Consider the following 25,996-nt stretch of genomic DNA (forward strand, 5'->3'; position numbering starts at 1 on the left):
CAGTTCTCCGGCCGTTTCGGTAGTCTTCTTCCAGGTTCCCCTCCTCATCGTCTGATGATGGGAATCCCTCGAAGTCCTCTTCATCATCCGTCGGCCCGAACACCTGTTGAAAAAACCTACCCTGGGGTTTGGGTTTGTCGGGAAATAAATCATGAAACTCCTCCACCAGATACTCATCGGTGATGCAATCTGCCGGGACCCAGGTGTTTTCTGAACTGGAGGCGCCTTCCCAAGCCACAAGATACTCTAGTTCCTCCCCGTTCCAACGAGAGTCCAGTATGTCAGTTACCTTGTTGCGCTGCTCTCTCTCCTCAACTTCGGGCAGTGGAAGCTCCCCTCCCCCTCTACCTTGCCTCATGCCCCCTTCCCTGTAGGGCGACAGCCGTGACCTGTGAAATATGGGATGGATTCTCATGCTCTCAGGCAACCTTAATTTAAATGCCACTGGATAGATCTGCTGGATCACCTCAAAGGGCCCCACCCTCCTGGGTTTGAGTTTCTTGCACCCCCCTTTCCAGGGCAACCCTTGCGTGGACAACCATACCTTGTCCCCAACCCAGATGGCCTCCCCTGGTCTCCGATGCTTGTCTGCCTCCCTCTTGTAAACTTCCTTGGCCCTCTCCAAGTTCAACTGGAGCTGTTGGTGAATTGCCTCCATTTCCTCCGAAAACTGTTCTGCGGCAGGCACACTCCACGACTCCTCTCCCCTCCCCGGAAAGGCCCTGGGGTGACACCCGTGATTGGCAAAGAACGGAGTCATCCCTGTGGATACGTTCTCCATGTTATTGTAAGCAAACTCCGCCAGAGCTAGTTTGTCCACCCAGTCGTTTTGCCTCTGACTGACATAACACCGCAAATACTGTTGTAAAACGGAGCCGCCCTCTCCCCTTTGGCCCTCTGGCAGGTGTCACACCCCCTTACATATTCCCTTACATCCTCCCTCACCTTGGGCCACCAAAACTCCCTGGTAACTAACAGCATGGTTTTATGTTGCCCAAAATGTCCTGCCGTGGAGCTGTCGTGAAGTTGCTTGAGGACTCTGGCTCTCAGGGTCTCCCATGGAATATACAATGCCCCCTGATAGTACAGAAGCCCCGCTTTCACTTCAAAACCCCCCTCAGCTCCCCCCTTTTCCCTTAGCTCGTCCATCTTTCGCCTTGCAAAAGCATCGTCTCTGATTAGTTGCATCAGTTCATCGTCCCTCACCAATGCCTCCCCAAGTCCATTTGTTCTTGGGGAATATGAATCTGGCAACCGGAGGTCCCTCCTCCGCCAGATACTCTGGTTTTCGAGAAAGCGCATCCGCCCTTGCGTTCTGCTCCCCTGGCACGTACTGAATCTTAAAGTTGAAATTGGCAAAAAACTCCGCCCAGCGTATCTGCCTCTGACACAGCACCCGTGCCGTACGCCAGTACTCCAGGTTCTTGTGATCCGTGCACACCTGAATCTGGTGCTTAGCACCAATCAGGAAATGTCTCCATTGTTTGAACGCAGCCACAATCGCAAGCAATTCTTTGTTGTAGATAGTGTAGTTTAGCTCCGACTTCTTCAGCTTGCGGGAGAAAAAGGCACACGGCCGCCACTCCCCCTTTTCATCTTGCTGCAGCAGAACAGCCCCGATGGCCCAATCTGACACATCCGTTACCACCCGCAGCGGTCGATCGGGGTTGACGTGCAGTAGTTGCTCCTCGGACGCAAAAACCTTCTTAAGTCTCTCAAAACCCTCTTGCGCCGCTTCCGTCCACAGAAACTTTCCCTTACCACTAAGACAGTCCGTTATGGGCGCCGTCAACTTCGCAAAGTTTTTGATGAATTTCTTGTAGAAGTTGCTGAAGCCCAGGAATTGCTGAACATCCTTCCTGGTCTTAGGGCTCTCCCATTCAAGCACAGCCTTCACTTTCTCTGGATCCATGGCCAGGCCCTTATCAGACAACCGGTAGCCTAGGAACTCGACCTCCGTCGCGTGGAACTGGCACTTCTCCAGCTTCACCCACAGACGATTCTCCTTTAGCTTGCTCAGGACTTGACGCACGTCCTTTACGTGCTGCTCTTCGTTGTCAGAGAACACCAGTACATCATCCAGGAAACAAACACAATTAAGATACAGCAACGGCCCCAGCATGGGGTACATGAAAGCCTGAAAGCACGGGCTCCCACACTGCAAGCTGAAAGGCATAACTAGATATTCAAACGCCCCCAACGGGGTGAACATGGTGGTCTTCCACTCGTTGCCCTCTCGCACTCTGATGAGGTTGTACGCCCCCCGGAGGTCCAGCTTAGTGAAAAATTTTCCTTTCCGCACTCTTGTCTTGCCAAAACGTCGTCGATTCTCAGCATGGGGAAGGCCACGGGTTCCGTCAGGGAGTTCAAAATGTGAAAGTCAACTACAAGTCTCTTCTCGCTCGTTGACTTCTTGTCCACAAAGAACACCGGGCTCCCACCTGCCACCTTAGATTCCCTGATGAATCCCCCTTTTAAGTTTTTGTCGATAAAGTCCTTCAAGTCCTGCATCTCTTGCTCCGACATGGAATACATCTTCCCCACCGGCAGTTTGGCCCCCGGGATCAGATTGATCTGGCAATCGTATGGCTGGTACGGAGGTAACGTGTCAGCCTCCCTCTTGCTGAACACTTCCTGTAAGTCCCGGTATTGAGGAGGGATTCCGCCCTTGCCTCCTTTGCACGTTGCCGCCATCTTGGCCTCTAACACTCGAGGTCTCTCTATGCCCAGGCAGTTCTCCATGCAGTGCGCTGACCCAAACGTCAGGGACCACTGATGCCAGGAAACCACCGGATCGTGCAAGGCCAACCAGCTCATGCCCAGAATAATGGGTGGGCCCACCAACGTGGCTACGTGGAAAGTGATGGTCTCTGAGTGCGTGGAAATCCGCATCCTCATGGAAGGGGTCTGATGGGTCACTTCCCCTCCCAATAGTTCCCTTCCATCAATAGTGGTCACTTGCAGCGGAAAATCCAAAGGCTGTAGGTGCAATTGGTGCTGCGCAGCAAACTCCCTGCTGAAGAAATTGGCACTCGCTACTGAGTCCACTAACGCATGGACCTCCATCGCATGGCCGTTCGGGAGTTCCAGCACCACCCCCAACACTATGCTTGGTTTGGGGTGTCCTGGCTGGGGCCTTTCACAGCTGCTGCCGCCTGGCTGTTGCCCCGGTTCACCACCAGCCAGGCCCTCTCGTTTCCCTGAACCTGGGGTACCTCCTCTTCTCCCTGTGGAGTAGCCCCCACCATTCCCTGCCAGTTACGACGCTCCGGACACACTCTGGCAAAGTGTCCTGGCTTCTGGCATAAAAAACATTTCTTGGCTGTCTGCCAGTCCTTTCCCTCTTTACTGCTCGGTCGTTGGGCCTTTGAACGTTCCTGTGTGTGGACTGAGTAAATTTCCATGGGCTCTGGCTGCTGTTGACCTTCAGTGGCCGCTGCCGGCATCTCAAGAATGTGGTCACCATGGAAACGCCGGCCTCTGCTCTGCTTTCTCTCCTATAGCCGGGCTTCCTGCCTCAAACCCAACGATACGGCAGCCTTCGCTAGCGTGTCCATATCTTTGGGACGGGGCCCCCTGGCAAGCTCATCTTTCACTTCAGAGTTCAGCCCAACTTTGAACATAGCCTGCACGGGCTCTGAATTCAACTCCCATCCCAATTTGTGAACAAGCATGGCAAACTGCGACCAGTAACTACGCACAGTCAAGTTCCCTTGTTTCAAAGCCAGGAGCTCCTGCTGAGTCATATCTACTTGGCTTTCATGTGAAAACATGATGTCCATTGCCTCCCAGAACTTTGCCAAATTCCGCAGTGCTTCATTATTTGCTGCTATCAGTGACCTGACCCAATCTTTGGCCGGGCCCGATAAATGGCTAATTAGGAAGGCCACCCTTTGAGCATCGTTAGCAAACTCAGCCCCCTCCAGTTCAAGTACATACTTCATCTCCATTTTAAATCCCAAATATTCCTCTGGATCCCCGTGAAATTTTCCCACTAACGCAGGCATGCTCCTTCCTTCCTTTGTCTCCTTCCTCGTCCGAAGAAGAGCAACTGCTAAGTGCCCATTCTCTCCCCACTCTCCTCCTTCTCTGCCTCCAATTCCCTGACACCAGTTCTATTTTTCCTTTCCCTCTAAATCAAAGGAAACTGTCTCTGTTCTAAACTGGTTTCTGTCATCAGTAATGGACTGGATGACGGTAAACAAATTGAAACTTAATCCTGACAAGACAGAGGTGCTCTTGGACAGGAAGAATGCAGAACAGGGCATAGGGATTCAGCCTGTGTTGGATGGGGTAACAGTTTGGGTGTGCTCCTGGACTCAACCCTGAGCCTGGGTGCCCAGGTTTCCGCAGTGGCCAGGAGTGCATTTTCACAGTTAAAACTATTTACACAGAACAAAATATTTCTCTGAATCAAATAACTGAACTTGATTGACTAAATCTTTCCAACCAGTCACAAACTCAAAATCAGACTTTACACCTGCTGTCCTGGAGCATTGCTGGGTGGGGAAGCAAAGGTGGAGACCCAGATTTAATGAATTTCATCGAAGGTTTTGATATAATTATTTTACCAGAAACCTGGTCTACTAGAGATATCAAAATTAATGGTTTTACCTCTTATATGATTCCTGCATTGAAACCTAATTCTAAGAGCTGGCCCAAAGCAGGTTTTTGCTGTCTGATTAAAGACCATCTAGGGTTTGAAGTCAAAACAGTTAAAATAATTCTCATCACTTTCACAAGTTCTACTTTTAACTACTAAAAATGATATCTTGTTGCTTGTAAATGTCTATATCCCCCCTACACCACCAAACATTATCTCTGCTGAAAATTGGTCACAATTAAACTCTTACATAGAAAATTTTACTGATAAAACCTACAGTAAACACCGCAATAGTAGCAGCCAATTTCAATGCTAGGGTGGGAATTGATAATGAACAATTATTTACTACTTTAAATTGGAATACCACCAATGATATTGCATATTCAATGAAAATAGGAAGACTCCCTAGAGACAAGGTTATAAACAGGGAAGGTATATGTTTGCTCGAGCTGTGTAACAATTTTAATTTACAAATTGTGAATGGCTCAACAGATGGGGATAGATAAGTGGAATTCTCATAGTTTTCCCCTTGAGGATGTAGTGTCATTGATTAAATGTTGGTCCCTTACAATATTGTAAATCTGATAGTGGATTTCAAAATTGGGATGCATACTGAAAGTGATCACCAACCACTGTTGATGTCTATAAATTTAAATTTAGGTTTGAAACAAATAATTGGAATAACACAAAATTTTGCCAACATGAGCAAATGATCCAACTAAAATGGTCTCAGGAAATGAGTAGTAGTGGGGCAAAAACTTACAGTTGATTTTAGAAATCAGGTACTCTCTAATTTAAAGAATATAAATTCTCGTATTCTGAAAGTATATACTGAAATTTTCAAAACGTTTGAAGAGCTCAACACTCCACCAAATGTCAGGGCATTTAAATACAGAACTAGTTCCTGGTTCAACGACGAATGTTTTCAACTTAAAAGAAAATTGCGCCAAATTTTCAGAGATAACCATACTAAAGTAGAACCTGTCTACCTTGATGAAAAAGGAAAATATCATAATATTTTGGCTGAAAAGAAACAAAAATATGCCTCCCCAAAATGGTCCCAATTTCTTGACTCCATCCAAAACAAAAACAACAGAGTTTTGGTTGTTAGTGTATGGAAGCCTGGAAGCTGGCAACCATTTAGTTGTTCCACCAATTGCAGAATCCAAATGGAGCCAGTATTTCATATCCATATTTAGTGACCTGCACTGTGAATTGAATTGGAAAGGAGACCAATGATAACAAACTGGAGAGACTGGAGGAGTGGCCAAGGGTGAAAGAGGAGGAAATTCGAGAGATAGTTAATACTTTTAAATTGGTTGAGTCACCAGGGCCAGATGGTCTACCAATAGAATTATTTAAGACTTTCATAGATTGGTGGGCCGAACCCCTAGCTCAGTTATTTACTCTTATTAATAAATATAACCGATAAGTCTACTTTCAGTGATAGGGGAAATCTATTCTAAGCACTTTATACTTAAACTGCTTACCTGGATGAAAAATCTAAACTTACCAGGGAAAGAATAAATAGGTTTTTCCAAAGCCTGCTCCATTTTAGACCATTGTCTCATACTTACACATTTGGTTGAAAAATACGGATTTCAAAATCAATCCAAGATTTGTGCAGCATTCGTACATTTCCATGCTGCCTTTGATTCAGTTAATTGTATGATATTGTTAAAGAAGCTTGCAGAGTTAGGGACTGATAAACATTTGTTGATCTTAAGATAGAATTTATAGTCTTTTAACATCTGCCAAATGAAACTTAATATCAAAGGTCACCTCTCCTCTGATATCCCTAACACGAAAGGTTTAAAACAAGGGTGTATTCTTGCCCCTTTTCTTTTTAATTTATTTTTATCAGATCTTCCAGAGCACATCAAAAAAATAGAATCACATGCCCCCCAAATCTACCAAAACCCAGTTCCACTTTTACTGTATGTGGATGATGCAACCTTATTATCACTGACGAGGATAGGTTTGAATTGCCTTTTACTCTCCTTGGTTTCTTACTGCGAAATTAACAAATGCTCTTTAAATTATGAGAAGGCATAAATTCTGGTCTTCTCTAATTCCCGGAATCTAGAGAAATGGAAAATAAGTGGACAAGAAATTCCTCAAGTAAAGATGCATAGATTGTTGGTGCTTCTCAGTGGGAGACGGCCTTCTCCCGGCACCGGTCCAGAACGCATAGCACAGCATTCATTCCTCCAGATGTTCAAGCAAGCAGCAGCTTAGCAGAAGCTGAGACTGAGGATACGTAGCATCTGGGTTTAGTGATTTATTTACAGGATAGAAATAAAGAACAGAGCCATTATGGCGTGTCTCTTCTCTGAGAACAACAGAACAGAACAAAAAACAAAGAAGACGGAAGTGGCACACAGTTTCTTCCGTTCCCATGCTTCCAAAGAATGGAATGTCAACACACAGAGCATGTGATCTAGTAGTCACACACACTCTGCAGCACAGGAGAGAATGAAAATCCTGACATCCTCCCCCTTTTCATGGTAATAGTTGCTGCAGTGTTTAGCTTAACCGCAGCTTCTGTACATATATCTGAAGTTGTTCCTTGTTAACAACCTTTGACAACAGATCTGCAGGAATTTCTTTTCCTGACATGTAGGACACCTGAATGAGTCCTTTCTGCATACACTCTCTTGCACACTGTAATTTTAACAGCAAGTACTTGGTTCTTTGCTTACATCCCTCAGAAGTGAGCAAAGACAAACATTACCTGTTTTCTTGATAAACCTGTATAGGACACTTTACTTTAACCCTCATGTCCTCAAACAGTTGCAACAACCATTCACAATCCAAAGGTGAATATGACAGAGCATTGAGTTCAGCTTCACAAGAACTTAGGCTCCCTGTTGTCTGCTTCTTGCACGACCAAACAGGCACTGTTTGTACATGTAGCACACTCTGGAAGTGCTTTTACCATCTGTGATGTCACTTCCAAAACTTGCTTCTGCAAATATCTCAAGATTTCCAGACTTTTGATTGGTAAATCTGAGTCTGTACTGCATAATACCCTTTAGGTAGCATGCTATGCTCTTCAGAGCTTTCCAATCCTGAACAGTAGGATTGTTAGCGTGTCTGCTCAGCAAATTTGTGCTGACTGCAATATCAGGTCTTGAACACTGGGCAATGAAATTCAGCTTGCCTAGAACACATCTGTACAGTGTAACATCAAAAAATGCTTCATCGGTGTCATCTAACTGAAAACCTGTTACCATTGGTGTATCTACAGGATTAGCATCAACAAAGTTCAGTTTGGTCAATACATCAGCAATTTTCTGTGATTGGTGTACCAAAATATCCCCTCTGTCAGCTGTGTCCCATTGCTGACAAAGGGGGAGAGCGTGGAGAGACAGGAGGAGGTAATTAGGCAGGAATGCGGAACGAGGGAGAAGCAGCCTAGTTTCAGTAGAAGCCTGAGCTCCGAGAACAAGGAAAAGGAAGGGGAGAGTTCAAGGGAGAAGACACAGACTGACAGTTTAAGCTCGGACTTAGAGGGAGGGCCACTGGAAATAGCCCATCCCTGTTGAATAATTAGTAAAGTAAAGGTAAAGGTACCCCTGCCCGTACGGGCCAGTCTTGACAGACTCTGGGGTTGTGCGCCCATCTCACTTAAGAGGCCAGGGGCCAGCGCTGTCCGGAGACACTTCCGGGTCACGTGGCCAGCGTGACATCGCTGCTCTGGTGAGCCAGAGCCGCACACGGAAACGCCGTTTACCTTCCCGCTGGTAAGCGGTCCCTATTTATCTACTTGCACCCGGAGGTGCTTTCGAACTGCTAGGTTGGCAGGCGCTGGGACCGAGCAGCGGGAGTGCACCCCGCCGCAGGGATTCGAACCGCCGACCTTTCGATCGGCAAGTCCTAGGCGCTGAGGCTTTAACCCACAGCGCCACCTGCGTCCCTGTTGAATAATTAAGCGTGACTAATTGGCTTACGACCCCAATTAGGTGCAGCTTATAGCGGTCCGGCACGTTTCCCTCAAGCTGCGCTGATCTGCTTCATCCGTCACGCCTTGCAGAGTAAAACACAGCGGAGCTGTTGCTTGTTGGTTGCTTAGATCCATGCAAACACACCAGGCATTTGTGTGTTCATTTATTAGCCTTTTATTACAGCAGAATATTTACAGCTCAACATTTCTCAGATTCTCCTGGGCTGCTAGCATTCATGGCCCTTCTCCTTCAGAGACAAAGAGACAGTGAGTAAGACTCCTCCCACCTTCCAAAACTGACGTCAGGAATTGAGGGACGTCACACACAGAACTCTTTAACCCTGTGAGTTCTGAAAACATTCACACCCCCTCTTCCCTCCATTCCTGAGGTGACATGGGTATTTACCTTTACAGACCTTTTGTGCCCTTTCCTGGCATTCTTGTCAGGTACCAGTGAAACCTCCTCACAACTCCCAGGTTCACACTGTGCGAAACCAACCCACACACCTGTGGCCTGATACCTCTCAGGTGGAATGCCCTTCGTTGTGCGACTGGACCGCCTGGGCACAAACTCAGGTATTTCCTCTGACTCACTGTGGTCAGTAGGTGTGTCCTCTGCATCACGGGATTCCCCCTCTGACTTAAAGCGTCTTTGAATCCTTTGCATCACGCTAACAGGAGACCCAGGCTCACTCTTGGGCTCTCTTTTTACAACTTGTGGAGATGCCCCATCCTGTTTTTGACCCTGGTCCGTGACCTGGTCGTCATCAACAGATTCAGCCTCTGGCTCTCCTTCCTCCTCATCAGCAGAATCTTCCTGCTCTGAATCAGAAAGACATTCTGAGAGTACATCACGCCTTACAGGAGTCTTTGACCTTTCATCCTGCTCATAGAACTCAGCGTGTTTACTGATCAGCAGCTTACTCTGATCACCTGTTGGGTACGCAAATCTCCATGCTTTAGAAACCGGCTCATACCCACAGAAGATCATTTTCTGGAACTTGGGTCCACCTGGCCCTCGCAAAGCCTTAGGCACCGGCACAGATGCGACTGACCCAAAAGGATGTAGAAAATGAATCTGGGGTTTCCTGCCGTGTAACATGAAAAAAGGTGTGTCACCTACCACTGAATTGTAGGTCCGATTCCAGGTGAAACTTACACTCTTAATTGCCTCCATCCAAAAACTTGGAGGTAACCCAGAGTCTGACAGCAACACCTGTGTGGCCTTAACCAGAGCCTCACTCCTGAGCTCTGCCACCCCCCTCCCTTGAGGAGAAGTCACGTTGTGACGTATCCCTTTCTGGTGAAAGAACTTCTGCAAAGCAGACCCAGTAAACTTTGCACCTCTGTCACTAGTGACTGCTTGCACCTTGGTGGAGGACCTTAGTTCCACCTCCTCAACCCAATTTTTAATCAGTTGTGCTGCATCTTCCTTGGATTTGAGAGCATGAGTCCAGGAGTTCTGCGAAAAATCATCTGCAATCGTTAGCAGAAACCTGGCTCCACCTAGACTTGGTTCCTCCATGGGACCCAACAAATCTATGTGAACAAGATCAAAAGGTTTTGTGGTTACCCTCTCCACCCTGGGATAACTGCACCCTTTTACCTTTGCCTTTTCGCAAGCCTTACAACGTAGGTTCCTTCCACATTCCCTGATTTTACAGCCTTTGGTGTACTCTGATAACACCTGAATTTCTTCAAGAGAACTATGAGCTGTCTTCTTGTGCCAAGCACACGCACATGAAACATGAGTGGGAACTGTAGCACGCAGGGCTTGTGCTCTCTCAACCTTCCCCTCACCCTCCAGAGGCGTTTTAAGAATGAAGACATCATTCTGCCACTTTTCCACTTTGACCAGCTGCTTCCCTCCCTTGGAGATTGTACAAACATCATGTTCAAAGCAAACCTTAAACCCCTTTTTCAACAAATAAGGGACAGATAAAAGACAGTGACGCATCCCAGGTACAGTGCAAACCTCCACCTGCTCCTGCAAAACAGAAAGAAAGATATTTGCAACATTAGTTACATTTTTCTTTGCCCCATTTGCAAACAGAACAGTTTTTCCAGCTGGAATTGCCTTGCAATTCCACATCTCGACAGCAGGGGTCTCAGGAATCAGGTTTCTGTTCGCTCCTGAGTCGATTACAAAGCAGAGTTCATTGTGGGTGAGTAGGTCTCATGATAGTCTTGACCTGGTACCTGTGAAAAACCTCGGGTGACCAATCTGGCTTTGTGCCATTCTGGTCTGTCTTGGACTTAAAGAACCATTTGCTATCAACCAGCTTCATCCCTGGTACCAATGGAACTAGTTCCCATGTTTTGTTCCTCTCTTAAGGAATCAAGTTCAGCCTTCATGGCATTTAACCATGGCTCAGCATCCTCTGAGGTTAAACTCTGGACCTCTTGGAAGCTTGAAGGTTCCTAAACCTTCTCTGAGTTACTAACAACAGCTGTATCTGCTTTGGCTGATTTAGCAAACTCCTCAGCATACCTTTTGGGTTGTTTACCCTTTGTGGCTCTTTCAGATCTGCATACTATACGCAAGTCTTCCATGCTAGGCTTCTCCTCTTTAGGAGAATGGTGGCCTATGGTGAACAGTGGTTCCTCCAATTCAGTGTCAGACTCGTCAGATGGGTTGAGAGAGGCTTTTGCACTTTTGTAGTCCGCTGTGTCATCCGAGTCCACAGCACTACCACTTCCCACTGAACTGGCATCTAAACCCCCCTCCTCCTCAGATTCCTCACCGTTATCAGCATCAGGATAACATTGGAAGATTCCCACATTGTCTCCTCACTTTGCATTGTACTGAACACTTCTGGTGAATCTTACTGTCTTCGTGTCTGACATTAACACTCTGTATGCCCTTTTTTTGTATCCCACAAAAATACCATGCAAACCATGTTTGCTGGCCGCTCTGAGGAGTGTGAACCCACATGTCAGAACCAAAAATTCCCAGGTGCTTGACAAATGGTTTCTTACCAAACAGCTTCTCATTGGGAGTGCATCCTATTGGTGAAAAAAATTCTCCTGTTATACACATAAGAAAAACAGTTCAAAGCTTCAGCCCAATAAGAATCAGGCAAATTAGCATCATGCAAAAGAGATTGCATGCCTGGTAGGAGAGTCTGATTCACCCTTTCACAGAGACCATTCTGCCATGGTGCTCTGGGATTGGTAACATCATGCTGGATTCCCTTCTCAGCTAGAAAAGCCTCAAACGGCTGAGAACAGAACTCCCCACCCCTGTCAGTGAAAAGACAACCCACTTGTTTTTTGTAGACGTTCTCCAGCCAAGCACAGAATTCCTGGAACCTAGGAAATGCTTCTGACTTCTGCTTGAGCACGAAAACATGAATATATCTGGAAAACTGATCTATCAGTACCATGAAAAATTCTGCCTTGCCTAATGAGGGCTTTAGTGGACCAACAAGGTGTGTGTGCACAATCTGGTAGGGCTCTTTGGCTTCCCTGCCAGATACCTTACCCTTTGGAGCAACCTTGACCTTGTGTTCTGCACATGACTTACACTTCATGTGAAATTTGCAGGGTTTAATGGTCATCCTCTGGACCAGATCAGGCATCTTGGCAATAGCCTGAAAGTTCAGGTGGCCAAGCCTCCTGTGGTGGTCAGGTGGCCAAGCCTCCTGTGGTGGTCGTGGGCATAACCTGCATGCAAAATTTTGTTAGTAGACATAGCACAACATGTCACTTCACTTTGCATATCAACATCAACAGCATCATCATAAGACAATAAGAACAAGCCATTAACACAGTCAGCATGTAAAATGTTTTTTCCATTCTTCCTGATGGTGCATCTCTGTTTACTGAAGATAACAGTAAAGTCTTGCGCTGTCAGCTGAGAGACACTCAGTAAATTGTCCGCCAAACCTGGAACAAAAAGCATATCACGAATTAAGGTCCTCAGAAGCGAGACAAATCCAACTCCTTCTGCTTGCAATACTGACCGTTCACCTGCTGCACAGCTCCCTTCTGTGGCGTAAATGTGACAAATAAATGTCTATCGCGGCACAGGTGCTTTGTTGCTCCAGAATCTGTGACGAAATCGTTCTGGGCTGTTGGACTGGACCAGTGTGTTGCGCAGGTTTAGGCTTGCCAGAGCTCTTGCTCTTGCTCTTTGCACCTTTAGAGCCTTTGCTGGTTTCCTCTTTAGCATTTGGGCATTGTCTGCAATCCCTCAATCCCTCTGCATGTGCCTCATTCTGCCGTATGAGAAACACCTCACTGCCTTCAGAGCTTTGGCGCCATCTAGTGCCTGCATCACTAGTTGGGGTGACATGACAGTCAACTCCCCCTGAACACGACCTGCAGCTTTCCTGCGATCATCCTCATTCTGGAGAACTGCACATACATGCTGCGCCGTCAGATTGGCAGTGTGTAAGACAGCCAGCTGTGACGCTCGCTATGCTACCAAACGAACTGTCCAACAAATCCAGAATCAGAAAGCAAAACAGAGATTCTGGGATCTCAGTCTGTCTCTGTATCAGCTCTTGCCTCAGAGTCGTCATCTGCATCAAATGGGCACGCACGTCACCCCCTGGCTGTAAGGCCATTCTGTGCAGCTTCCTGAAATGGAGTACAGTGGTTCCTTGGGTTACAGATGTTTCAGGTTACAGATGCTTCAGGTTACAGACTCCGCTAACCCAGAAATAGTACCTCGGGTTAAGAACTTTGCTTCAGGATGAGAAAAGAAACCGTGCAGCTGCGGCACGGCGACAGCGGGAGGCCCCATTAGCTAAAGTGGTACCTCAGGTTAAGAACAGTTTCACGTTAAGAACGGACCTCCAGAACGAATTAAGTTCTTAATCTGAGGTACCACTGTAGTGATGCTCCTGCTGCTACTCTCAGGTGAGCATCCCACAGAGCTTTCCAAATATCCTTGGCTGACCCTGTTGTTGGGATACTGCCAGGGAGACATCAACCGTCACTGCCTCCAGCCGGACTCCGGACGTCCATCGATCCCCCGTAGACACAGTATCAGCAATTAGCGACACGAAGCCTCAGAAATAGATTGCCACATTCTTAGGCTGGTGCACACTCTATCAGCAGAATTCACACAGCGAAAGTATATTTACAAGCGAAAGCATATTTACAAGTTTATTCAGCGTTGATCAGAACAAAGAAAAACATGACCGCCTGCTAGCGTGTTCAGGCACCGAGAGAGAAAACGAAAGCAATAACAAACATAAACATCCTGTGAACAGGAAATACGCAGACTATGACTCACACAGCCTGCTCCCTCTTAAGGTGGAACGGAAATATCCTAACATCCTCCCCCTTTCCGTGTAACCTGTAGTACCTGTGGTTCAACCCAATTGCAACCTCTGTACGTAAACCTTAAGTTGTTCTCTGTTAACAACCTTAGACAACAGATCAGCAGGAATTTCATTTCCTGGCATGTAGGACACCTGAATCAGTCCTTTTTGAATACACTCTCTTGCACGATGTAGCTTAATCTGCAAGTACTTGGTTCTTTGCTTGCAACTCTCTGATTTTAGCAAAGCCAAACAGGATCTATTCTCTTGATACACTTGTATAGGACATTTCACAGAAACTCCGATGTCCTTAAACAGTTGCATCAACCATTCACAATCCATGAGTGAAAATGACAAGAGCATTGAGTTCTGCTTCACAGGAACTTAGGCTCACTGTCTGCTTTTTGCACAACCAATCAAACAGACAGTGGTTGTACATGTAGCACACTCCAGAAGTGCTTGTACCATCTGTGGTCTCACTTCCAAAACTAGCATCTGCAAAGATTTCAAGACCTCCAGTCTTCTGACTGGTGAACTTTAGCCTGTAGTGCATAGTCCCTTTCAAATAGCGGGCTATGCGCTTCAGTGCGTTCCAATCCTGAACAGTAGGATTGTTAGCATGTCTGCTAAGCAGGTTAGTGCTTACAGCAATGTCAGGTCTTGAGCATCTAGCAATGAAATTCAACTTGCCTAGAATGCATCTTGTCAGGGAACTGCCATCGGAGAGTCAGGTGGTGGAAGGGCTCAAGGAGGTTAGGAGACCCTCGGATGCTGAGGAAGGAACCAGCAGGGGGAGAGAGAGAGTTCCCGCAGAAACTCAGTCGGAGGGATGGCTCCAAGATACTTCCAGTGAGAACAGCGGAGAGGTTTCAGGACCTCCGCTGGGGACGCCCACTCCGCGCAGGAAACTGTCACGCAGAGATTCCAAAAGGAGAGTTTCCGTTAAGGAACTCCTATGTTGGCGCAAATTCTGCCAGCGATTGAGGTAGCCATGCGCCCATGGCTCCGCGGGCGGGGAGAGTTTAGAAACTGATTGCAGGAGTTAAGAACTCAGCCATTTACGCACAAGCAGCCCCTTAACCCATCACAGCAATCCGTCAGTCTTTGACGCTGCGTGTGCGAAAGAGAGGCATCATGAGCAACCCAACTGGAGACGGAGCAGCGGGAGGATCTGGGGCGGGACCAACTCTGGAGGAGAGAAACAGAGCGTTGGAACACCAGCTGGCACTGCTAACGGCGCGTCTCGAGGAGAGGAGAGCTCAGGATGCACAGGGGAAGCCCACCCCCATCGCAAGGAAGGTACCGGGGTTGGTACAGAAATTCGGGGGTGACCCAAGAAACTACCAAGCTTTTAAGACAGAAATGCAATATGCACTCAATCTGCAGTTTGATGACTTTGCCGATGAGGAATCGAGAGTGGCTTTTGTGATTGGGCACCTCGAGGGGGGAGCTAGAGAATGGGTGAGGCCCCTGATGGCATCGAATAATGATGCCCTAAAGGACTTGAGGAAATTCTTTATCGCGATGGATTTGATGTTTTCCAGCCAGATTGAACAGGGCGTGGTACGCAGACAGTTAATGGCATGCAAACAGGGGGATCAGTCCATCCAAGAGTATTGGACACGGTTTACCATGCTCATACATAAATTGGGGTGGGACCTGTGTTTGGACCCGATTCAAATGCTGTTTGAAGAAGGGCTATCCCCGGAGGTGAAAGATGAACTTTCCCGCGCGCCCCGGCCGGGGTCTATGGATCAGCTGACTAAATCGGCTCTTGCGATTGGATCACGCCTAGAGGCAAGGGCTCTGGAGAAGCGGGAAGGGAGAGCGTTGGAGTGATTTCCGCATTCCTGAGATGTCAGGGCAACCTTCCCCGCCAGCGGAACCAATGGAGATTGTCACTGCGCGCGCGCACGGCGTTTCAAACGTCCACGAAGGGCGGAAGAAGGAGGGGAAGAGCGCCAAAAAATGCTACCTCTGTCAACAGCCGGGACATTTTGCCAGAGTGTGCCCACAAAGGAAGGGATGGCAAGGAATGGTGGGAGCTGTTGGGAGTGAGGAGGAGGGGGTTAAGGAGCAGGTAAAAGCCAACGCCTGGCTGCCAGCGACAGGGCACAGCAGCCAGGCCAAGGATCAGTGAACGTGCCCAAGCCTGAACCCCCAAGAGCGGCTCTGGTAGTAGAGGTACTGCTAGAGCTCCCCAATGGACATCCACTCACGATAAAAGCCCTGTTAGACTCAGGCAGCTCCTGCAATTTCATGAGTAGGGAGTTTGCATCAGAGCACCAGATACAGACGCTGCCCTTAGGTAATTCCTTGCAGGTGACTACGATTGATGGGAGGGAACTTCTGGGAGGGGAAGTGAGCCAACAAACGGTCCCCGTGACAATGAGGGTGGCAAGGCACACGGAAGTCATTGCCTTTCACGTAGCCACTCTGGCGGGGCCGCCCATCATATTAGGGATGAGCTGGCTGGCGTTACATGACCCGCTAGTGGGATGGCACCAGCGGACAGTCTCTTTTGGATCAGCTCATTGCCTAGAACACTGCAAGGGAAGAGAAACTCAGGGGTTGGCCAGAGCAAGTCTGGCAGGGATGGTGGTGGGAGAAAAAGAGTGAAATACCACCACAATACGCAGACCTGAGGGATGTTTTCAGCGAGAAGGAAGCAGATAGACTGCCCCCGCATAGACCCTTTGACTGTCAAATTAATCTACTCCCGGGAGCCCAGTTACCAGTGGGCAAACTGTACGCTATGTCGGACAGGGAGATGCAGGAGTTAAGGGAGTTCATAGACAAGAACCTGAAACGAGGGTTCATCAGGGAGTCAAGAGCGGTGGGGGGCAGCCCAGTGTTTTTTGTGGACAAAAAGGACTCGAAAAAACCCAGATTGGTTGTGGACTTCCGGGCCGTCAATTCGGTGTCAGAACCAGTGGCCTTTCCCATGCCCAGGATTGACGACACTCTGACCATGGTGAGGAAGGGAAAGATTTTTACCAAGCTGGACCTGAGGGGGGCGTATAACCTGATACGGATGAGGAAGGGGGATGAATGGAAGACCACCATGTTCACCCCCTTGGGGGCCTTTGAGTATCTCGTTATGCCCTTCGGACTACAGGTGGGCTCAGCCTGCTTTCAGTCCTTCATGCATCACGTCCTGGGGCCTCTGCTCTATAAGAACTGTGTGGCCTTCTTAGACGATGTGTTAGTCTACTCAGAGGACGAAGAGCAGCATGTCCGAGATGTCCGGGAGGTCCTAAGCAGGCTGCAAGCAAACCAGCTGTGGGTAAAGTTGGATAAGTGCCAGTTCCACACCAGAGAGGTGGAGTTCCTGGGGTACCATTTGTCAGACAAGGGGTTGGCCATAGATCCCAGTAAAGTCCAAGCGGTACTGGAATTGGAAGACACCCAAAACCAGGAAGGACGTGCAGAGATTCCTGGGGTTTGGAAACTTCTATCGGAAGTTCATCAAAAACTTTGCCCACTTAACGGCGCCCATCACCAATTGTCTCAGTAGTAAGAAGAAATTCGCCTGGACGGAAGAGGCGCAGTGAGCGTTTGAACAGCTAAAGAAAGTGTTTGCGTCGGAGGAGCAGCTCTTGCACGTAGATCTACGGAAGCCGATGAGGGTAGAGACGGACGCATTGGATCGCGCGGTAGGGGCGGTGCTTCTCCAGCCGGGAAAAGACGAGTCGGACTGGAGACCGTGTGCCTTTTTCTCGCGGAAGTTGAATAAATCAGAAAGGAACTACACAGTGTACGACCGGGAGCTGCTCGCCATTCATGAAGCTTTTCGACGGTGGCGACACCTGCTGATTGGAGCGCAGCACAAGGTGCAGGTGTGCACGGACCACAAAAATCTGGAATATTGGAGAACGGCCCGAGTACTGAACCAGAGACAAGTGAGATGGGCACAGGAGTTCTCCAAATTCCATTTTGAGATTCGCTATGTACCGGGACCAGAGAACGTCAGGGCGGACGCTCTCTCCCAAAAGCCCGAGTATATGGAGGGGGAGGGAGCGCCCGAAGAAAGACATATCATCCCAGAGGACCGCTGGGTTTGTGGAGCAGCATTGGTGGGGCAAAGGGAACTGGTAGAAGGGACAGAGAACGATGAATACGCCCAAGATAAACTCAGAGGGCTCAGGGGAGCCGGGGAGAACACAGGGGGGTTTGAAGAAAGGAATGGGGCGTTGTATTACAAAGGGGCATTGTACATACCGGAAGGGGAATTGAGGGGTAGAGTGCTCAAACAACTACACGACAGCCCCACCGCAGGGCACTTTGGGCAGCACAAAACCATGTGGTTAGTTACCAGGCAGTTCTGGTGGCTCAAGGTGAGGGAAGATGTAAGAGAGTATGTAAGGAGGTGCGACCGCTGCCAGCGAGCAAAGGGGGAGAGGGTGGCACCGGCGGGTTTACTGGAACCATTACCCACACCTGAACGGCCATGGGAAGCAGTTTCCATAGATTTTATGACGGATTTGCCCAAATCCAAGGGGAAAACGGCGGTCATGGTAGTAGTAGACCAGTTAACCAAGATGTGCCACTTTATAGCCTGCTCACATGCGGTAACAGCGGAAGAAACCGCCAGGTTGTTTATAGAACACATTTTTAGGTTGCATGGTGCCCCCTTGAGGGTGGTCTCAGACAGAGGGAAACAATTTACGTCCAGGTTCTGGAGGAAGCTCATGAGCTTACTCCACGTAGAGGTCAATTTCTCGACCGCCAGACACCCAGAAACAAACGGGCAGGCGGAAAGGGCAAACAGTATTCTGCAACAATATCTGAGGTGTTATGTAAATGTCAGAGAGAATGATTGGGTAGAGAAATTGGCCCTGGCCGAATTCGCCTACAATAACGCGGAAAATGTGTCCACGGGAATGAGTCCATTTATGGCCAATTATGGGTGTCACCCCAGGGCCTTTCCAGGGGAAGGAGGGGAAAGATGGAGTGTACCAGCCGCGGAACATTTCGTGGAAGAAATGGAAGCCATACATCAACAGCTAAAATTGAATTTGGATAGGGCCAAGGCAGAATACAAGAAGCAGGCAGATAGGAGCAGAAGGGAAGGCGAGACTATAAGGGTGGGGGACCAGGTGTGGTTGTCAACAAAAGGGTTGCCATTCAAGGGCGGGTGCAAGAAATTGAGACCGAAACAACTGGGACCCTTCGAAGTTATACAACAGGTCAATCCGGTGGCCTTCAAACTCAGGTTGCCAGACAACATGAAATTGCATCCAGTATTCCATAGGTCATTACTGTCACCGTACCGGGAGGGGAGGGAATCTTGGGGACGTGAAGGTGAGGTTCCCGCGGCACTGGAAGTAGAAGAGAGGGAAGGCAGTAGTCATGTAGCAGAAATACTCGACTCTCGGTGGAAGGGTAAACAGGTGGAGTACTTAGTGGCATGGGAAGGGGAACCAGAGTCCGAAAATACCTGGGTACCGGCAGAAACGATTGATGATGAAATTTTAGTAGGAACGTTTCATCTCCGGTACCCAAGGAATCCTCAGCCCTTGGCTAGGTTCTGGGAGGAACACTTCGGCACCACTGACGAAGAAGGGGAGTTCAAGGGGTTCCCAGAATCAGGACAAGAAGAGGAAGAAGAATCAGAGGGGGAAGAGTATTCGGGAAGAAGGGACAGTAGTAGGTGGAGGGCGGTTTTCGAGTCATCCGAAGATGAGGAGGAGTCTTTCAGGGGGTTCCCAGCCTCACCACCCAGAGAAGAGGGGGAAACGGGGGGTGAGGGGGGTCCTGGAGGGGAGGTGGATGTCAGGGAACTGCCATCGGAGAGTCAGGTGGTGGAAGGGCTCAAGGAGGTTAGGAGACCCTCAGATGCTGAGGAAGGAACCAGCAGGGGGAGAGAGAGAGTTCCCGCAGAAACTCAGTCGGAGGGATGGCTCCAAGATACTTCCAGTGAGAACAGCGGAGAGGTTTCAGGACCTCCGCTGGGGACGCCCACTCCGCGCAGGAAACTGTCACGCAGAGATTCCAAAAGGAGAGTTTCCGTTAAGGAACTCCTATGTTGGCGCAAATTCCGGAAGCGCCCACTGACGGATTCTGCCAGCGATTGAGGTAGCCATGCGCCCATGGCTCCGCGGACGGGGAGAGTTTAGAAACTGATTGCAGGAGTTAAGAACTCAGCCATTTACGCACGAGCAGCCCCTTAACCCATCACACATCTGTACAGCGTAGTGTCCGAAAACGCTTCAGCAGTACTATCTACCTGGTAACCTGTCACCATCGGTGTGTCTGCTGGGTTTGCATCAACCAAATTCAACCTGGTTAATACATCAGCAATTTTCTGTGTTTGGTGTACCAGAAAATTACCTGCTTGGTCCCTCTCCACCTGCAGAGAAAGATAGTTGGATACCTCACCAAGATCCTTCATGTCAAAGTGCTCCTTCAGCTGAGCTAGGGTGCTTTGGTAAAAAGCCTGATTCTTCCAAAACGTCAGAAGATCATCAACAAAACATAAACAATACAGTTTGTTTTGCCCCTCCTCCTTGACAAACACACACAGATCAGCTTTGCCCTGGTGAAAACCTAGAGAAAGCAACGTCTCAGTGAGCTTTGTGTTCCAACACCTGGCACTCTGCTTGAGACCATATAAGGATTTCCGCAGTTTACAAACCATTCCCTTCTGTATCTGCATTCCATCAGGTGGAAGCATGTACAGCTCCTCCCCCAAAATCCCGTACAAAAAATCTGTATTAATGTCATGATGGGAAACATGCAGTTTCTCCTCTGCAGCGATCTTGAGCATCAGTCGAATGCTCTCATATTTGACGGTGGGTGAGTAGGTCTCGTGGTAATCCTTTCCTGGTACCTGTGAAAAACCTCTGGCAACCAATCTGGCTTTGTGTCTGACAACCTTGCCATTCTGGTCTGTCTTGGCCTTGAAGACCCATTTGCTGCCAACCAGTCTCATTCCTGAGACTACCGGTACCAGCTCCCAAGTTTGGTTCCTGTTCAAGGAATCAACTTCAGCCTTCATGGCATTAAGCCAAGGCTCAGCATCTTTAGAGGTTAACTCCTGAACCTCTTTGAAGCTTGAAGGTTCCCACACCTTCTCTGAGTTACTAAGAACAGCAGTTGCCGTCTTAGCAAACTCATCAGCAAATCTCTTTGGAGGTCTGCCTTTGGTCGCCCTTTCAGACCTGCGGACCAGACGCAAGTCTTCTGGACTCATCTTCTCCTTCTTAGGAGAAAAGTGACCAATGGTGAACAGTGGTTCTTCCAGTTCATTGTCAGACGCATCAGATGGTCTGACTGAGGCCTTTGCGCTCTTGCAGTCTGCTGTGTCATCACTGTCGCTGACACCAGCAGCAGCGCCACCAACTGAACTGGAATCCGAACTCTCATCATCATCATCATCCTCATCCTCAGCTTTCTCAGCTTTCTCAACATCATCTGCTTTTATCACATCACCTTCATCCTCCTCTGGGTAACTCTGGAAAATTCCCCCATTTCCCCCCCAATTAGGATTGTACTCAACACTCTTTGTGCACTTAATGGACTTAGAATTAGTCATCCATACTCTGTATGCACCTTTCTCGTACCCCATGAACAAACCATGTGCCCCACGCTTCCCAAGCTTGTTGCTTTGTGGGGTGTGTACCCACATGTCAGAACCAAAGATTCTCATGTGCTTGACGTTCGGTTTCTTACCAAACATCTTCTCGTAGGGAGTGCATTCAATAGGTGATGACAGTCTCCTGTTAAAAGAATAAACAAACGTCGACAGAGCTTCCCCCCAAAACTTCTCAGGGAGGTTGGCATCATCCAACAAGGTTTTCAGGCCTTGAAGCAAAGTTTGATTTGCTCGCTCAGCAAGTCCATTCATCCATGGCGATCTAGGCGTTGACAAGTCATGCTGGATTCCCTTCTCAGTCAGGAAAGCTTCAAACTGCTGAGAAGTGATCTCCCCGCCCCGATCGGTAAAGAGGTAGCCGATACGTTTACCTTGAACATTCTCTAACCAAGCACAGAATGCCTTGAACCTAGGAAACGCTTGCGATTTCTGCTCAAGCATAAACACATGAATGGACCTAGAAAAAGAATCAATTAGAACCATGAAGTACCTTGCTCCTCCCAAAGAGGGTGCAAATGGACCAACCAGGTCTGCGTGCACTAGCTGGTAGGGTTTGGAAGCCTGCCTGCTAGACTTCTTGCCTTTTGGAGCAACCTTCACCTTGTTCTCTGCACAAGATACACATTTCATGTGAAACTTACAGGGTTTGATGTTCAAACCTTCAACCAACCCAGGCATCTTGGCCAGCGCTTGCCAAGACATGTGACAAAATCTTCGATGTGCTTCATGAATACACCCTGCATGAAGAACTTTGTTAGTTTGTGCAACACAACAAGAATCAACATTAGACACAACAGCATTGTCATCATAAGTTATACAGAATAAACCATCCATAAACTTTGCATGCAAAATGTCCTCTTTGCCTTTCCTGATGACACAGACGCTCCTCTTGAAGGAAATCTCAAAACCACGCCCAGTCAGCTGTGGGACACTGAGCAAATTGTCAGCTGCTCCTGGAACATAAAGTACATTACTGATGGTTGTATGCAAACTTGCAAGTTTCACAGTCCCGACTCCTGCAATTTGCAACGTCCTTCCATCAGCCAGGTGGATCTCTTCGTCTTGAGATGTGAAGGAGATAAACAGGTGCTTATCCTTTGATAAATAGCGGCTGGCGCCAGAGTTCACAATAAACCTGGCCTTAGCCTTTGGAGCAGCTTTTCTGGCAAGCAAAACCTTGTTTTCCACCGGCGTGGGCTTTTGCTGCTTGCCCCCCTGCTCCTGGCCATCAAACTTCCCTTTAGCCTTTGGTGAAGCAGTGCCAGCTAACAAAGCCTTGTTTTCCACTGGCGTGGGCTCTTCACCCTCCCTCTGCTTCGGGCCATCTGCAGGCATCTTGCTCTGTTTATTTCCAGCCTTCCGGCCTCTGCAAAGACGATGACCTTTGCTCCCACGAGAAACAGAGCTCTCAGCTGCCGACTCCTTGGCTCCCCCTGGAGGCTGGAATGCTGCCTGCGATGACATCACAGTCAGCTCCCCCTTGCAGCTTGCAACCGGTGCCCTCAGCATCCCTGCATTCACTCGCATTCTGGGAAACAGCCAGGACCTCCGATGCATTCACATCTGTCGTGCAGTCACGTTGCCAGCAAGCGTTTTTATTTCCTCCAGAGAGACGGACAAGACGATTAGGTCTATGGCCCGTGAATCTTGGGCCCTCCATCTATCTGTCAGAGGAACTGGAGGGGCCTCACACACAGTATGCCACACTCTATATTGTCGCAGCAAGCTCTCACAGTACACAACCCAGGTGTCATAATTGTGCCGATTTAACTTTGGGCACTCTGCAGCTTCTGAGGCTTGTGAAAACTCCATCTCAGGTCTTTACTTGAGCCCGAGTCTCTTCCTTTACCTCAAAGACTCCTTATCTTGGCTCCCATTAATCACGAAGCCTGCTTGGCTCAGCTCCCAGACCAACTTAGCCTCTGCCAGACATCAAAGGCTCTCGGCCGCAGCTTTCAGAAAAGCCTCTGCTTTCGCTTTTCCACATACCTCAGCAGTCTGTCGCAGTCTTACTCTCCTGCAAGTGCCGTGAATCTGGGCCCGAAACCTGTTGTTGGGATACTGCCAGGGAGACATCGACCGTCACTGCCTCCAGCCGGATTCCGGACGTCCATCGATCCCCCGTAGACACAGTATCAGCAATTAGCGACACGAAGCCTCAGAAATAGATTGCCACATTCTTAGGCTGGTGCACACTCTATCAGCAGAATTCACACAGCGAAAGTTGCACAGCAGGAGAGCATATTTACAAGTTTATTCAGCGTTGATCAGAACAAAGAAAAACATGACCACCTGCTAGCGTGTTCAGGCACCGAGAGAGAAAATGAAAGCAATAACAAACATCCTGTGAACAGGAAATACGCAGACTCTGACTCACACAGCCTGCTCCCTCTTAAGGTGGAACGGAAATATCCTAACACCTTTGTCTCTCAGAAGGAGTAATTCTTCAGGAGATACTGCAAGGTTTAATAAGCCTCTTGCCTTGGAATCCACTTTCTTCCAAGTGGCTGAATTATCTCCTGGGGTTGGGTCTTCCATTGTTTCCCACACTCCCTCCTTCCATAGAAATGCCTTCGCATAAATTTCCCAGGTTTGATAATTCCCTGCATTAATTTGGGGAAGGCTACACCCCTTTCATGCTCTGGGTAATCCTTAACTGCTGCTGAAAACCTGCTAGCAGTCGTAAATCATGAGCAGTGAACTGCCGCTGTTTTTCTGCTTCTGAAAAGCGAAAGCTAGCAGTGCTTCCTGCAGTAACCCGAGCCACATACCTCGCAATGTGTCCAACATTCCAGCCTCGTAAATCACACAGTCTCTGGCTCCGAGCATCAGACGCCTGTTTCTCTGAGCCCTGTAACCATTTGTTGGTGCTTCTCGGTGGGAGATGGCCTTCTCCCGGCACTGGTCCGGAACGCATAGCACAGCATTCACTCCTCCGGACATTCAAGCAAGCAGCAGAGCTTAGCAGAAGCTGAGACTGAGGATACCTAGCACCTTGGTTTAGTGATTTATTTACAGGATCGAAATAAAGAACAGAGCCATTATGGCATGTCTCCGAGAGAGAACAACAACAGAACAGAACAAAGAAGATGGAAGTGGCACAGAGCTCCTTCCATCCCCATGCTTCCAAAGAATGGACTGTCAACACACAGAGCATGTGATCTAGTAGTCACACACACTCTGCAGCATGGGAAAGAATGAAAATCTCAGAATTTTATTCCAGAGCAACTCAGGTTGGTCAAACCATCGCACAAGTGCTATAAAACAGGCAAAGTGTACCTCCTCAGCAGCAGCATGCTTTTATTTTCAGAAAGGTAACCAATTTATACCAGCTGCCATTCAGATTTTTCAAGCTAAAGTGTCATCATCTACTTTTTGCGATCCCAATATGGATATAAGCATATAATAGTGATTTTGATAAGATACACTCAAGTTTCCTGAGATGTATCCTTGGGCTCCCAAATTCAATCAAGTATGAGACGATGTATGCAGAATTAGGTATACACATGGTGGAATATTGGGTGTGGATTCACACTATAAAATACTGGCTGCATTGCCATTTTCGTTCCCAACCTTTGAGTCTGCTTTCCGATTTACTTAAGGACTTCTATAAATCCAGATGGCTCCAACTCATACACAGCAAAATTAGATCTATTGATATTGACTTGGAATTATTGTAAAATTCTACTGAGCAATATATTTATCCCAATATCCAAATTAGATTAAGGGATACTGAAAAACAAAACATTGAGTCAGCTGTAAATAAAATCTGCTCCCCCAAGTTCTATGGTTTAAATACAACAACAACAACAACAACAACAACAACAACAACAACAACAACAATATTTTAATTATACCCTGCCAGAACCGGGCTCGGGGGGCGGCTAACACCAATAAAATTACAATAAAACGTAAAAGAAAAAGAAAAAAACCAGTTAGTTAAAATATGAGTTAAAATACAATTTAAAATGCAGCCTCATTTTAGTAGTAGCCCATAAACCGATAACAGGATCACTTATATCTCAAAGATAATAATTCTAGCCCAACGCAGGGCATTTATGTTAGCCCAACTGAATGTTTCCCCCTCAGCTTTTGTTAAGGGCAGATATTTAAACATCCCTAGAAATGATAGACATTGCAGATGTTATTTGAATTTGTCGGACGCTGTAGTACATATTCTTTTCTACTGTCCATTGTACAACCAGCTACGTAAACGTGTTATCCCTCTTTTGGGGTAGTTTAACAACATGGCACAATGAGAAAATCAGATTCTACCTGTCTGATATTAAGCCAGAGGTAACTGCAAGGGTGGCTGAGTTTCTGTCAATAGTATCTATTAGAGTGGTAAATAGCACGGTTTAGTGGGAAGACACTCCAATGAAAATTTCTGTTACTATATATCTTATATGGCTGCTTCTTTGTATATATTTTAATTTTTTTGTGTATGAATGTTTTAAGATGGTCTATATCCATAATGGCTAATAAAGATTTGGAGAAAGAAAGAAAAGGGTAACCCGTGGACTTCTGCCTAATTTTTAAAATGTCTTGCCAAGCTATCAGTTCAGACCTCTGGAAAT

At 47.8% G+C, this 25,996-nt stretch overlaps 2 protein-coding genes across 3 annotated transcripts in view; one reads left to right on the forward strand and one right to left on the reverse strand.

Annotated features, from left to right (window-relative positions):
• The window catches only part of LOC309361138 (cullin-4B-like), a 210,889-nt gene that overhangs the window by 23,314 nt on the left and 161,579 nt on the right, over positions 1–25,996 (forward strand). The gene's annotated exons all lie outside the window — the stretch shown is intronic.
• Positions 7,462–24,362, reverse strand: LOC309361220 (uncharacterized protein; the record flags this gene model as incomplete). The annotated part of the gene is made up of 7 exons (XM_081896151.1): positions 7,462–7,947; positions 9,262–9,482; positions 9,894–10,088; positions 10,350–10,536; positions 20,052–21,366; positions 22,210–22,480; positions 24,191–24,362. The coding sequence occupies 7 exons, from the start codon at positions 24,360–24,362 to the stop codon at positions 7,462–7,464; spliced, it is 2,847 nt and encodes a 948-aa protein (XP_081752277.1).

Source organism: Podarcis melisellensis (assembly GCF_964234715.1).
Source record: "Podarcis melisellensis genome assembly, chromosome: W".
Classification (NCBI taxonomy): domain Eukaryota; kingdom Metazoa; phylum Chordata; class Lepidosauria; order Squamata; family Lacertidae; genus Podarcis; species Podarcis melisellensis.